This window comes from Heptranchias perlo, chromosome 39 (genome assembly GCF_035084215.1).
Source record: "Heptranchias perlo isolate sHepPer1 chromosome 39, sHepPer1.hap1, whole genome shotgun sequence".
In the NCBI taxonomy this organism is placed as follows: domain Eukaryota; kingdom Metazoa; phylum Chordata; class Chondrichthyes; order Hexanchiformes; family Hexanchidae; genus Heptranchias; species Heptranchias perlo.
This window is the reverse complement of record NC_090363.1, coordinates 1747701-1763476: the sequence shown is the minus strand read 5'-3', so window position 1 is coordinate 1763476 and position 15776 is coordinate 1747701. Positions and strand designations below refer to the sequence as shown.

General features: G+C 42.2%; 1 protein-coding gene across 1 annotated transcript in view; it reads right to left on the bottom strand.

Moving 5' to 3' along the window:
- LOC137304962 (uncharacterized) overlaps positions 1 to 15776 on the bottom strand; it is a 94598-nt gene that overhangs the window by 11739 nt on the left and 67083 nt on the right. Inside the window, exons 13-14 of the mRNA XM_067973739.1 lie at positions 10839 to 10999; positions 7779 to 7952 (exon numbers count right to left, since the gene is read on the bottom strand). Of these exons, the coding sequence (XP_067829840.1) occupies positions 7779 to 7952; positions 10839 to 10999 (335 nt within the window). The remainder of the gene's footprint in view (positions 1 to 7778; positions 7953 to 10838; positions 11000 to 15776) is intronic.

Sequence of the window (15776 nt, the reverse complement as noted above, 5' to 3'; positions counted from 1 at the left end):
CACCAGGTGCATGGTTCATACTCCTGTGACTCGGCCAACGTTGTCTACCTCATACGTTGCAGGAAAGGATGCCCCAGAGCATGGTACATTGGCGAGACCATGCAGACGCTGCGACAACGGATGAACGGACACCGCGCAACAATCACCAAACAGGAGGGTTCCCTCCCAGTCGGGGAACACTTCAGCAGTCAAGGACATTCAGCCACCGACCTTCGGGTAAGCGTACTCCAAGGCGGCCTTCGAGACACACGACAACGCAAAATCGTCGAGCAGAAATTGATAGCCAAGTTCCGCACCCATGAGGACGGCCTCAACCGGGATCTTGGGTTCATGTCACGCTACACGTTACCCCACCAGCGAACAAATGTTATCTGTTTTTAATATAACGGGTCAGTTGCTGTCTTTTCTATGTTTCTACCTCTCTATCTCTGTTTTTTTGGGGTTTTTTTTTGGTGATTTGTATATTCGGAGACCTTGCAGGTAACACCTGTCTGTCTGCACATTGATTGCCTTGGCAACGGGCAGTTGAAAAAACTGTCTGTAATCACCAAGCATTGTTCTGTGATTTATAAATGCAATTTCATTTTGAGGATTTCATTTCCAACAACGTTCGCCTGAGGAAGGAGGAAGCCTCCGAAAGCTTGTGAATTTAAAATAAAATTGCTGGACTATAACTTGGTGTTGTAAAATTGTTTACAATCTCCGATAAAATGAGAGGAGAATGTGAGACCAAAGCATTAAGCACTAGCCAATATATCAGAGTAAAATTTTAAGATCATTTTTTAAGGTAAAATCATATATGGCTTAAGGAGGCTGTGAGATAAAAACTTTTCAACAATTAAATAATGGCAAGGCATTCCATGTTATATAGTGCAAGATTAAAACTCACTGTAAGAATATCGTTTACAGCCAAGCATGGTCAATATCACATCTTGTATAGGTCACATAAAGCTCCCAAACATTTAGCAACAGGGTGGTGTTAATAGGAGGGGGACAAAGTTTATCTCAGTGTGTGTGAACAAAAACAGTTTGTAAAAGACAAAGGCCATGCTGAAACTTCAGAATTAAATACCCAAAAGGTCAGGAGGTGGCCTGTTCCTAGATGCTATAATGTCAGAAGGTGGTTCCAAAATAAGAGATGTGGTTGCTAAAGATACTGTAAACAATAGACATCGCAGGAGCAATGTTCAAGGCTGACATGGAATAAAGTGTTTATGCAGCAGAGATAAGGTGCAAGGTAGCCACACTTACATAGTATAAACAATCCTTGGTGGTTTCCAAGAGTTAGCAAAGTGGGTTACGACCATGAAATAAGACCAGCAGTACTTATGTACAAAACAACGCAGCCGAAAAGCTATAAAGATAGGGCATGCTCCCTCCCAAAAGATAGAAACATAGAAAATAGGAACAGGAGTAGGCCATTCGGCCCTTCGAGCCTGCTCCGCCATTCAATATGATCATGGCTGATCCTTTATCTCAATATCATATTCCTGCTCTCTCCCCATACCCCTTGATGCCTTTTGTGTCTAGAAATCTATCCAGCTCCTTCTTAAATATATTCAGTGACTTGGCCTCCACAGCCTTCTGTGGTAGAGAATTCCACAGGTTCACCACACTCTGAGTGAAGAAATTTCTCCTCATCTCAGTCCTAAATGTCCTACTCCGTATCCTGAGACTGTGACCCCTCGTTCTGGACCCCCCCAGCCAGGGGAAACATCCTCCCTGCATCCAGTCTGTCGAGCCCTGTCAGAATTTTATATGTTTCAATGAGATCCCCTCTCATTCTTCTAAACTCGAGTGAATTCAGGCCGAGTCGACCCAATCTCTCCTCATACGACAGACCTGCCATCCCAGGAATCAGTCTGGTGAACCTTCGCTGCACTCCCTCTATGGCAAGTATATCCTTTCTTAGGTAAGGAGACCAAAACTACACACAATACTCCAGGTGTGGTCTCACCAAGGCCCTGTATAACTGCAGTAAGACATCCTTGCTCCTATACTCAAATCCTCTTGCAATGAAGGCCAACATACCATTTGCCTTCCTAACTGCTTGCTGCATCTGCATGTTTGCTTTCAGTGACTGGTGTACAAGGACACCCAGGTCTCTTTGTACATCAACGTTCCCCAATCTATCACCATTTAAATAAAACTCTGCCTTTCTGTTTTTCCTTCACATTTATCCACATTATACTGCATCTGCCACGTACTCACTCAACTTGTCTAAATCGCCTTGAAGCCTCTTTGCATCCTCCTCACAACTCACAATCCCACCTAGTTTTGTGTCGTCAGCAAACTTGAAAATATTACATTTGGTTGCCTCATCCAAATCATTGATGTATATTGTGAATAGCTGGGGCCCAAGCACTGATCCCTGCGGTACCCCACTAGTCACTGCCTGCCACCCGGAAAAAGACCCATTTATTCCTACTCCCTGTTTCCTGTCTGTCAACCAATTTTCAATCCATGCCAGTATATTCCCCCCAATCCCATGTGCTTTAATTTTGCACACTAACCTCTTATGTGGGACTTTATCAAAGGCCTTCTGAAAATCCAAATAAACCACATCCACTGGTTCTCCCTTACCTATTCTACCAGTTACATCCTCAAAAAACTCCAGTAGGTTTGTCAAACATGATTTCCCTTTCATAAATCCATGTTGACTTTGTCTAATCCCGTTGATATTTTCTAAATGTCCTATTATCACATCCTTTATAATAGACCCTAGCATTTTCCCTACTACTGATGTTAGGCTAACTGGTCTGTAGTTCCCTGTTTAGTGGGGTTACATTTGCCACCCTCCAATCTGCAGGAACTGTTCCATAATCTATAGAATTTTGGAAGATAACAACTAGTGCACCCTCTGCATTAGAGTTAGAGCTCTCAACAGGGGATGGTCGGAAGTCCATTGCAACAGGCAGTCCATGAAGGCTAAGGTCTGATCTACCTGGATATGCAGACAGATCAAGTTGTATTGATTGCTTGTCATTAATGTAATCTGTAAACCGTTGTATTATAATTGTAATACTGTTTAATATAATGTTGAAAACAGCAGTCGTGCAGTCTGTTGTAATTCAACCTATTAAACTGGCTATTTTATAAACACTCAGGCTATAATCAAGCGGAAGTTATTTTTGAAGGATTAACAACCCATAGTTGCGACAGTAACGAGAGAAATCCATTAAGAAATGGTGGCCCTTCTGTCTCTACTGTAAAATGACAACACCTGGACATAATTTGTTTCTGAAATTGGAACTGATAATATAGGATCATAGAATGGTTACAGCACGGAAGGAGGCCATTCGACATCGAGTCCATGCCGGCTCTCCGCAAGAGCAATCCAGCTGGTCCCACTGCCCCACCCTTTCCCCATAATCCTGCAAATTTTTTCCCTTCAAGTACTTATCTAATTCACTTTTGAAGGCCATGATTGAATCTGCCTCCACCACCCCCTCAGGCAGTGCATTCCAGATCCCAACCACTCGCTGTGTAAAAAAGTTTTTCCTCATGTCACCTTTGGTTCTTTTGCCAATCACTTTAAATCTATGTCCTCTGGTTCTTGACCCTTCTGCCAATGGGAACAGTTTCTCTCTCTCTACTCTGTCCAGACCCTTCATGATTTTGAATACCTCGATCAAATCTCCTCTGTTCCAAGGAGAACAACTCCAGCTTCTCCAGTCTATCCACGTAACTGAAGTCCCTCATCGCTGGAATCATTCTACTAAATCTCTTCTGCACCCTCTCTAAGGCCTTCACATCCTTCCTAAAGTGCGGAGCCCAGAATTGGACACAATGCTCCAGTTGTGGCCGAACCAGTGTTTTATAAAGGTTCATCATGACTTCCTTGCTTTTGTACTCTATGCCTCTATTTATAAAGCCCAGGATCCAATATGCTTTTTTAACCGTTAGCTCAACCTGCCCCGCCACCTTCAATGATTTGTGCAGATATACCCCCAGACCTCTCTGTTCCTGCACCCCTTTTAGTTTATATTGCCTCTCCTCGTTCTTCTTACCAAAATGTATCACTTCCCACTTCTCTGCATTAAATTTCATCTGCCATGTGTCCGCCCATTCCACCAGCCTGTCTATGTCCTTTTGAAGTCTATCACTATCCTCCTCACTACACTTCCATGTTTCGTGTCATCCGCAAATTTTGAAATTGTGCCCTATATACCCAAGTCCAAGTCATTAATATATATCAAGAAAAGCAGTGGTCCTAGCACCGACCCCTGGGGAACACCACTGTATACCTCCCTCCAGTCCGAAAAACAACCATTCACCACTACTCTCTGTTTCCTGTATCCATGCTGCCACTGCTCCTTTTATTCCATGGGCTTCAACTTTGATGACAAGCCTATTATGTGGCACTTTATCAAATGCCTTTTGGAAGTCCATATACACTATATCAACTGCATTGCCCTCAACATCCCTTCTTGTTACCTCATCAAAAAACTCAAGTTATTTAAACACGATTTGCCTTTAACATATCCGTGTTGGCTTTCCTTAATTAATCCACACTTGTCCAAGTGACTGTTAATTGTGTCCCAGATTAATGTTTCTAAAAGTTTCCCCACCGCCAAGGTTAAATTGGCTGTCCTGTAGTTGCTGGGTTTATCCTTACACCCTTTTCTGAACAAGGGTGTAACATTTGCAATTCTCCACTGGTATATGCTCGACAGCCCCACGTACGTGTGGGTTGTCGAGCATATACCATCCAGTGCACTCGCCTTGGTTTGTACTCTCACGGACTAGCTACCTCAAACCTTTAAAACTTGTGCCCACCCGGGGACTGCATTTGTTAGCAGATATGTTGCAACTATAACTTCTGCTTGATTCTAGCCCCAGTGATTCTAAAATAGCAAGTTTAATAGATTGACTTACACCAGAGTTGCACTTCAGCTGTCTTCAACATTACAACCAGAAGTACTATAGCTATAATACAACTGTCTACAGATTACATTAATGACAAGCAATTAATAGGTAGATCAGGCCTTAGCCTCCACAGACTGCCTATGGCAAAGGACTTCTGACCGACCCCTCTTGAGAGCTCTAACGTTTAGGAGGGAGCATGCCCCATCTTTATACTATTTGACTGCGTTGTTCGGTAAATAAGAAATGCTGGTCTTAAAAACCAGCAAAGGATGACTAAAAGAATAATAAAGAGAGAGAAAATAAATTATGAGAGTAAACTAGCAAGAAATACAAAAACTGACAATAAAAGCTTCTACAAGTATATAAAAAGGGAGAGGGTAGCTAAAGTAAACATTGGTCCCTTAGAGGATGAGACTGGGGAAATAATAATGGAAAACAAGGAAATGGCAGAGGAATTGAACAGATATTTTGTATCTGTCTTCACAGTAGAAGACACTAATAACATACCAATAATAGTAGAAAATCAAGGGGCAAAGGGGAGGGAGGAACTAAAAACAATCACTATCACCAGAGAAAAAGTACTAGGTAAACTAATGGGTCTAAAGGCTGACAAGTCCCCTGGACCTGATGGCTTGCATCCGAGGGTCTTAAAGGAAGTGGCTACAGAGATAGTGGATGCATTGGTTGTAATATTCCAGAATTCACCAGATTCTGGAAAGGTCCCGGCGGATTGGAAAACCTCAAACGTAACACCCCTATTCAAGAAGGGAGTGAGACAGAAATCAGGTAACTATAGACCAGTTAGCCTAACATCTGTCATTGGGAAAATACTAGAATCCATTATTAAGGAAGTAGTAGCAGGACATTTGGAGACTCATAATACAATCAAGGAGAGTCAACATGGTCTTATGAAGGGGAAATCATGTCTGACAAATTTATTAGAGTATTTTGAGGAAGTAACGGGCAGGGTGGATAAAGGGGAACCAATGGATGCAGTATATTTGGATTTCCAAAAGACATTTGATAAGGTGCCACATAAAAGATTACTGCACAAGATAAGAGCTCATGGTGTTGGGGGTAATATACTGGCATGGATCGAGGATTGGCTAACTAACAGAAAACAAAGAGTCAGGATAAAAGAGTCATTTTCAAAATAGCAATCTGTAACTAGTGGGGTGCTGCAGGGCTCAGTGCTGGGGCCTCAACTATTTACAATATATATCAATGACTTGGATGAAGGAACAGAGTGTCTTGTGGCCAAAATTTGCTGATGATACAAAGATAGGTGGAAAAGCAAGTTGCAATGAGGACACAAAGTGTCTGCAAAGGGATATTGACAGGTCAAGCAAATGGGCAAAAATTTGGCAGATGGAATATAATGTGGGAAAATGTGAAGTCATCCACTTTGGGAGGAAAAATAAAAAAGCAAAATATTATTTGAATGGAGAAATACTACAAAATGCTGCGGTACAGAGGGATCTGGGTGTCCTCGTACATGAAACACAAAAAGTCAACATACAGGTACAGCAGGTAATCTGGAAGGCAATCGGAATATTGGCCTTTATTTCTAGGATGAATGAGTATAAAAGCAGGGAAGTCATGCTACAACTGTACAGGATGCTGGTGAGACCACACCTGGAGTACTGGGTACAGTTCTGGTGCCCTTATTTAAGGAAGGACATACTTGCATTGGAGGCAGTTCAGAGAAGGTTCACTAGGTTGATTCCGGGTATGGAAGGGTTGTCTTATGAGGAAAGATTGAACGGGTTGAGTCTATACTCATTGGAGTTTAGAAGAATGAGAGGAGATGTTATTGAAACATATAAGATGCTGAGGGGATTCGATAGGGTAGATGCTGAGAGGATGTTACCCCTCATGGGGGAATCTAAAACTAGGGGGCATAGTCTCAGAATAAGGGGTCGCCCATTTAAGATGGAAATGAGGAGGAATTTCTTCTCCCAGAAGGTTGTGAATCTTTGGAATTCTTTACCCCAAAAAGCTGTGGAGGCTGAGTCATTGAATACATTCAAGGCTGAGTTAGACAAATTTTTGATCAGCAAGGGAGTCAAAGGATATGGGGAAAGGGCGGGAAAGTGGAGTTGAGGTAAAAATCAGATCAGCCATGATCTCATTAAATGGCGGAGCAGGCTCGAGGGGCCGAATGGCCTACTCCTGCTCCTATCTCTTATGGTCTTATTGTCGTAAACCTTCCCACTTTGCGAACTCAGAAACCACCAAGGATGGTTTATACTATGTTAGTGTGGCTACGTTATCCCTTTATCTCTGCTGCAGAAACAGTTTGTACCCAGCTTTGAACATGGCTCCTGCGATGTCTATTGTTTACAATAGGTGGTTTCTTCAGCAACCACATATTTTATTTTGGTATGAACCACCTTCTGACATTCTGGCGTCTAGAAACCGGCTACCTCATGACCTTTGGGTGCTTAGTTCTGAAGTTTCAGCATTGCCTTTGTCTTTTATAAACTCTCTTTGTTCACACACACACTGAGACAGGTCTTCGCTCCCCTCCTATTAACACCTGGCCTCTTATTAAATGTTTGGGAACTTTATGTGAGCTATGTGAGATGAGATATTGCCCAATCTTGGCTTTAAACCATATTTTTACACCCAAGCACCACCAATGTTATGCAATGGACACAATCAACATCTGCACCATGTAATTAACACACTGAAAGCAGGTTAGTACTTTTGTTAACTGGTCACAATGGGCGTTTTGTGCTGCACAGCGGTGATTTTTTTAATTAACGAGTGATAGGATTACGTGATATAATAACAGACTTCAGAACTCTGGATGAAAGTCATTTTTTTATTCTACAAACCAACTTCCGCATGCAAGGTCAGAAATCTACCAACGTTCCCTTTACTGCAGCAAAGGTGAGTCACTGTACCTGTTGTTGTCTCATTATTAATGCCTCGCTGAGGCTCCAGATGCAGTTCTCACTCAGTGTTTCTTTGGTTGCTTTCAACAAATCATTAAAGGTGTTGTGTATCTTCTGTAGATTTTTAATAATTGTTTTGTGATTCGGAATCAGAAATCCCAGAAATGGGTAAAAATTGTGGAGCTGAATTGGAAGAAAAACAACAAGCTCAGGCCTTCAATTCCTTAGCGGTGGATTCATTTACATTCAATCCCTGTAACAAGTAACTTTCGGTGATGGTGTAAAACGGACGATAACCGATTGGCCACCCATCAGGCCCCCGACTGATTTCCCTTTTCCACTGGGGATATTTTAATTTTTGGCAATAATCTATTACGGGCAGCCTATCCGATATCGCCTGCTTTACACAATCACTACCAAGAAATATAAAAACAGATTGTAAGAGTTTCTACAAGTATGTAAAAAGGAAGAGATTAGCGAAAGTAAACTTTGGTCCCTTAGAGGCTGAGACAGGAGAAATTATAATGGGGAATCAGGAAATGGCAGAGACTTTGAACAAATATTTTTTTATCTGTCTTCACAGTAGAAGACACAAAAAAATACCAGAAATAGTGGGGAACCTAGGGGCTAATGAGAGTGAGGAACTTAAAGTAATTAATATTGGTAAAGAAAAAGTACTGGAGAAACTAATGGGACTAAATTAATGTCAGACAAATCCCCTGGACCTGATGGCCGACATCCTAGGGTTCTAAAAGAGGTGGCTGCAGAGATAGTGGCTGCATTGGTTGTGATCTTCCAAAATTCTCTAGATTCTAGAATGGTCCCAATGGATTGGAAGGTAGCAAATGTAACCCCGCTATTCAAGAAAGGAGGGAGAGAGAAAACAGGGAACTGCAGGCCAGTTAGCCTGACATCGGCCATCGGGAAAATGCTGGAATCCATTATTAAAGGAAGTGGTAACAGGGCACCTAGAAAATCGTAATATGATTAGGCAGAGTCAACATGATTTTATGAAAGGGAAATCATATTTGACAAATTTATTAGAGCTTTTTGAGGATGTAACTGGCAGGGTAGATAAAGGGGAACCAGTGGATGTAGTATATTTGGATTTCCAATAGGTATTCGATAAGGTGCCACATAAATGCTTGTTATGCAAGTTAAGGGCTCATGGGGTTGGGGGTAATATATTAGCATGGATAGAAGATTGGTTAACAGACAGAAAACAGAGAGTAGGGGATAAACACGTCATTCTCAGATTGTCAGGCTTGTACTAGTGGGGTGCCGCAAGGATCGGTGCTTGGGCCTCAGCTATTTACAATCTATATTAATGACATGGATGAAGGGACCGATTGTAATGTATCCAAGTTTGCTGACGATACAAAGCTAGGTGGGAAAGTAAGCTGTGAGGAGGACACAAAGAGTCTGCAAACGGATATCGACAGATTAAGTGATTGGGTAATAAGGTGACAGACGGAGTATAATGTGGGGAAATGTGAGGTTATTCACTTTGGTAGGAAGAATGGAAAAACAGAATATTTTTTAAATGGTGAGAAACTATTAAATATTGGTGTTCAGAGAGATTTGGGTGTCCTGGTACAAAAAACACCGAAAGTTAGCATGCAGGTACAACAGGCAATTAGGATGGCAAATGGCATGTTGGCCTTTATTGCAAGGGGGTTGGAGTACAAGAGTAAGGAAGACTTACTACAATAGTACAGGGCTTTGGTGAGACCTCACCTGGAGCACTGCGTACAGTTTGTCTCCTTATTTAAGGAAGGATATACTTGCCTCAGAGGCGGTGCAATAAAGGTTCACTAGATTGATTCCTGGGATGAGAGGGTTGTTTAATGAAGAGAGGTTGAGTAGAATGGGCCCATACTCTCTGGAGTTTAGAAGGATGAGAGGTGATTTCATTGAAACATATAAGATTCTGAGGGGGCTTGACAGGGTAGACGCTGAGAGATTATTTCCCCCATGGCTGGAGAGTCTAAAACTAGGAGGGATCATCTCAGGATAAGGGATCGGCCATTTAAGACTGAGATGAGGAGGAATTCCTTCACTCAGAGGGTTGTGAATCTTTGGAATTCTCTACCCCAGTGGGCTGTGGATGCTGATTCATTGAATATATTCAAGGCTGAGATCAATAGATTTTTGGACTCTAGGGGAATCAAGGGATATGGGGATCGGGCAGGAAAGTGGAGTTGAGGTCAAAGATCAGCCATGATCTGATTGAATGGCGGAGCAGGCTCGAGGGGCCGTATAGCCTACTCCTGCTCCTATTCCCCATATTCCTATGACCAAAGGTTAAAATTGAGGGGTGCAAAATGGGCACCTGACCCAAACCTGCCCCGTTCCCACCAGGCGGTTTATGTTAAAAATGGGGCAAAATGGAGCAGCGGGTGTGTTGTAGGGTCCTGGTACATTCCTTCCATAAATTTACTCAGGCAGATGCCAGTGTGTGAATTGAATTTTTATTAGAATGTTGCCATAAATGAGGGATTACAGCTCAGTATTTTATAAAGTGTTATTATGTAGAAATTTGTGATAGTTTGTTTCTCTTGCTGAATGAGACAGCAACCACAGGGAACAAATTTAAGAACGAAGGGCGGTGAAAACCGTCTCGGACAATAGCACAAAACGGGCGCTGGTGAATCAATGGGATTGGATATCGGGCGGGCATATAACAGGCGGCCTAAACAATCCCGCCTGCTTTGCACTCCCATCCAGGACAGATTTCTATCCCCATGGGCTGGGCGGCCTCTTTCTTTGCCATAACATTCCTGATTCTAAAAACGTTCAGAAACATAATAACACTTGTAACAATTTCAGCGTTGCACCAAGTTGACTTTTGCCACGTGTATCTTCTCCGAGAACATGTTTTCACAAGAATCCAATCCATGCGAGCCCCCCTCCCGCCCTCATACCTTAACACATATCACCAAAACACACCTTGCCAATGTTAAAAAAGATATTCTCAGCCTGTAATGGTCAGTTGAGGGAATCTCTGTGTATACGAGATTTATGCAAGTGATCTAAAGAGTCAACCATACTACAGTAATATATAAAGACCTGTACGGTAGCTGATCCAAACAGTCGAATGTTTTCATTGACCATGCCTGTTAGGCCGATAAATGTTTCATCATCATAATCAAAGCGGTCTCCAAACATGATTGAGCAGATGATGTTGCTCGTAGCGGAGTTCACGATACGTGTTGTATCAAAGGGCTGACCTGTTAATGAGCACATCATACAACATACAACTAAGACTATAAATTTCAATAATATTTAAAGCATTATTTATTTTTCAAAAAATTCACAAGTTAGTCAAACAGCAAGGTTACTAACTCAGGATGTCACCAAACTTGAGAAGAACTGAGGTAAAGCAGGAAGCAGCGATTCGCTGATGCAAACTTTTGAGTTTAAAAGCTTGAAGATTGTAAGAGGAAGAAAAAGAAACAGGCAGGTGAGAGCAGAGCAGTTTTAATGTCCTTGGAAGTAATGGTTTAGAGTGAAAGATAATGTGGTGAGTTTTCATTTCGACGTATCCAATAGAAAAGGAAAAATATGTCGGACCAGGGGCGTGAAATTTGTTTTGGGCGGTCGGGCAAAACGAGCAGTGCGGCCCGTTTTTGCATTACTGCCCAAGACGAAGGAATATAAGTGGTGTTGGGGAAACTTTTAGAAATAATGGGGCAGACATTGTTCCTGAAATAACGGAGAGCTCAATATAACTCTTTATGACTGCCAAACAATTCAAAATTAAACTTTAAAAACATGGAGTCTCATATTACTCCTTATTTTAATAGTTTTTGGTCATTTAAAAAAATTAAAAATGATTTTTTTTACTTTTTTCCTTCTGTCTCTAATTTATCGTTGGCTTTTTATTTTAAAAAAATAAAGTTTTTGTTTACAAGGCCTTCCAGAATACTAACTTTAAATGAATGAAGTCTGCTTGTCTCCTTGTGAGCGGGACTTCTCTTCCTGACAGTTTTTGTGGGCGTGTCTTCTATTCGCACGGACTGTTCGATGCAAATCAACCGACGCTGTTCAGGGGCTGGGTTGATTGCGCACAATTCTTTAGAAGTTCAAAATCACGCAAGTCGCGCCACAGAGCCCGCAGTAAGTCGTTCATAAATTTATTTTGCAGGAGCTGCAGCGATTGTTGCCTCGCTGCTCTGCGCATGTTCTGGCCCAGTAATCCAGGACAAAATTAATTGGCACTTGAAAATGTATGGGTTAATAAATGAAAGTCAGCACGGTTCGTTAAACGAAAGTCGTTGAGTTCATTGATGAAGTAACGGAGAGGGTTGATGGGGGCAGTGCGGTTGATGTTCTGTATATGGAATTTCAAAAGGCATTTCATAAAGTACCACATAATATACATGCAAGCAAATTTAAAATGCACTGGATTAAAGGGACAGTGGCAGCGTGGATATGAATTTGACTATGGGGCAGAAAGCAGAGAGTACTGGTGAATGTTTGTTTTTCAGACTGGAGGGAAATATACAGTTGTGCTCCCCAGGGGTGAGTATTAGGACCACTGCTCTTTTTGGTATATATTAATGACCTGGATGCATCACACTTTAGGAAGGATGTGAAGGCCTCAGAGAGGGTGCAAAAGAGATTTACTAGAATGGTACCAGGGATGAGGGACTTCAGTGTATGTGGAGAGACTGGAGAAGCTGGGATTGTTCCCCTTAAAGCAGAGAAGGTTGAGGGGTGATTTGATACAGATGTTCAAAATCATGAATGGTTTTGAACGAGTAAATAAGTAGAAACTGTTTCCAGAGTCAAAAGGATGGGTAACCAGAGGACACAGATTGAAGGTGTGAGACAAAAGAGCCAGAGGCGACATAGAATCATAGAAAGGTTACAGCCATTCCGCCCATCGAGTCCATGCTGGCTCTACGCAAGAGCAATCCAGCTAGTCCCACTCCCCCGCCCTATCCCCATAGCCCTGCAATTTTTTTCCTTTCAAGTACTTATCCAGTTCCCTTTTGAAGGCCATGATTGAATCTGCCTCCACCACCCCCTCGGGCAGTGCATTCCAGATCCTAACCACTCGCTGTGTAAAAAAGTTTTTCCTCATGTCACCTTTGGTTCTTTTGCCAATCACCTTAAATCCATGTCCTCTGGTTCTTCACCCTTCCGCCAATGAGAACAGTTTCTCCCTATCTACTCTGTCTAGATCCTTCATGATTTTGAATACCTCGATCAAATCTCCTCGCAACCTTCTCTGTTCCAAGGAGAACAACTCCAGCTTCTCCAGTCTATCCACGTTACTAAAGTCCCTCATCCCTGGTATCATTCCAGTAAATCTCTTCTCCACTCTCTCTAAGGCCTTCACATCTTTCCTAAAGTGCGGTACCCAGAACTGGACACAATACTCCAGTTGTGGCCGAACCAGTGTTTTATAAAGGTTCATCATGACTTCCTTGCTTTTGTACTCTATGCCTCTATTTAAAAAGCCCAGGATCCCGTATGCTTTTTTAACTGCTTTCTCAACCTGCCCCGCCACGTTCAATGATTTGTGTACATATACCCCCAGATCTTTCTGTTCCTCTACCCCTTTTAAAATTGTGCCCTTGAGTTTATATTGCCTGTCCTCGTTCTTCCTACCAAAATGTATCACCTCGCATTTTTCTGTGTTAAATTTCATCTGCCACGTGTCCACCAGACTGTCTATATCCTCTTGAAATCTATCACTATCCTCCTCACTGTTCACTACACTTCAGGTTTCATGTCATCAGCAAATTTTGAAATTGTGCCCTGTACTCCCAAGTCCAAGTCATTAATATATATCAACAAAAGCAGTGGTCCCAGCACCGACCCCTGGGGAACACCACTGTACACCTCCCTCCAGTCCGAAAAACAACCGTTCACCACTACTCTCTGTTTCCTGTCCCTTAGCCAATTCTGTATCCAAGCTGTCACTGCCCCTTTTATTCCATGGGCTTCAATCTTGATGACAAGCTTATTCTGGCACTGCATCAAATGCCTTTTGAAAGTCCATATACACCACATCAACTGCATTGCCCTCATCTACCTTCTCTGTTACTTCATCAAAAAACTCTTATCAAGTTAGTTAAACACGATTTGCCTTTAACAATCATGCTGGCTTTCCCTAATCAATTCACACTTGTCCAAGTGACTGCAAATTCTGTCCTGGATTATTGTTTCTAAAAGTTTGCCCACCACCGAGGTTAAACTGACTGGCCTGTAGTTGCTGGGTTTATCCTTACACCCTTTTTTGAACAAGGGTGTAACATTCACAATTCTCCAGACCTCTGGCACCACCCCTGTATCTACGGATGTTTGGAAGATTATGGCCAGTACCTCTGCAATTTCCATCCTTACTTCCCTCAGCAACCTAGGATGCATCCCATCCGGACCGGGTGACTTATCTACTTTAAGTACAGCTAGCCTGTCTAGTACCTCCTCTTTATCAATTTTTAGCCCATCCAGTATCTGAACTACATTTTCCTTCACTGAGACTCTGGCAGCATCTTTTTCCTTGATAAAGACAGATGCAAAGTACTCATTTCTTACCACGGTCATATCTCTGCCTCCATGAGTAGATCTCCTTTTTGGTCCCTGATCGGCCCCACCCCTCCTCTTACTACCCGTTTACTGTTTACATGCCTATAGAAGAATTTTGGATTCCTTTTTATATTGGTTGCAAAATCTATTCTCATACTCTCTCTTTGCCCCTCTTATTTCCTTTTTCACTTCCCCTCTGAATTTTCTATATTCACCCTGGCTCTCACTTGTGTAATCAACCTGACATCTGTCATATGCACCTTTTTTCTGCTTCATCTTACTCTCTCTATCTTTTGTCATCCAGGGAGCTCTGGCTTTAGTTGCCTTACCTTTCACCCTCCTGGGAATGTGCCTAGACTGTACCTGAACCATCTCCTTTTTAAAGGCCACCCACTGTTCAAGTACAGTTTTGCCTGCCAATCTTTGATTCCAATTTACCCGGGCCAGATCTGTTCTCATCCCATTGAAATTGGCCCTCCTCCAACTGAGTATTTTTACTTTAGAGTGGTCTGTGTCCTTTTCCATAGCTATTCTAAACCTTATGATACTATGATCGCTGTTCCCTAAATGCTCCCCCACTGACATTTGCTCCTCTTGGCCCGCTTCATTCCCCAAAACCAGATCCAGCAACGTCTCCTTCCTCGTTGGGCTGGAAACGTACTGGTCAAGAAAGTTCTCCTGAACACACTTAAAAGATTCCTCCCGCTCTTTGCCCTTTATATGAGGAAACATTTTTTTTTATGCAGCGAGTTGTTATGATCTGGAATGCGCTGCCTAAAAGAGTGGTGGAAACAGATTCAATAATAACTTTCAAAAGGGAATTAGATAAATACTTAAAGGGAAAACATTTACAGGTCTATGGGGAAAGAGCAGTGGAATGGGACTAATTGGATGGCTCTTTCAAAGAGCCGGCACAGGCACGATGGGCCGAATGGCCTCCTCCTGTGCTGTACCTATTATAATACTATAATAAGAAGGGCATTGAAGAGAACCATAGTAAATTTTCACATTTACCAAGTGGCAAAAACCAGGCAGTCTCGGATCAGACACCATTTCATAAACCACCCAATAATTGTTTCCATTGACTTCCATGGAAGTGAAAATCATGCTCGGTATAAAATGGGCAGAAGAGCTGCTGCTGCAAAACCTCTCAGAATTTAGAACACCTCTATTTGTTTTCCTCTTATCCTACTTTGTTCAAGTAAAGAGAACCCCATGTTTTCTGGTCTACCTTACACCTAAAGCCTTCTATTCCTGTTACCATTTTGATGAATCCAAGAAATCTTGGGGTAGTTTTTCAATTTGCTGCATGGGCATGAAACTTGCCTGTCAGATTGACCACACGTCATGAAACTGATCTGATTTTCATTTTCATTGACATTGATGGAAATAAAAATCCGTTGGTTTCTATAATGGCTGGTAGATCCGTAACATCAGTGTTACATCGGGGTGATAACAACAACTTGC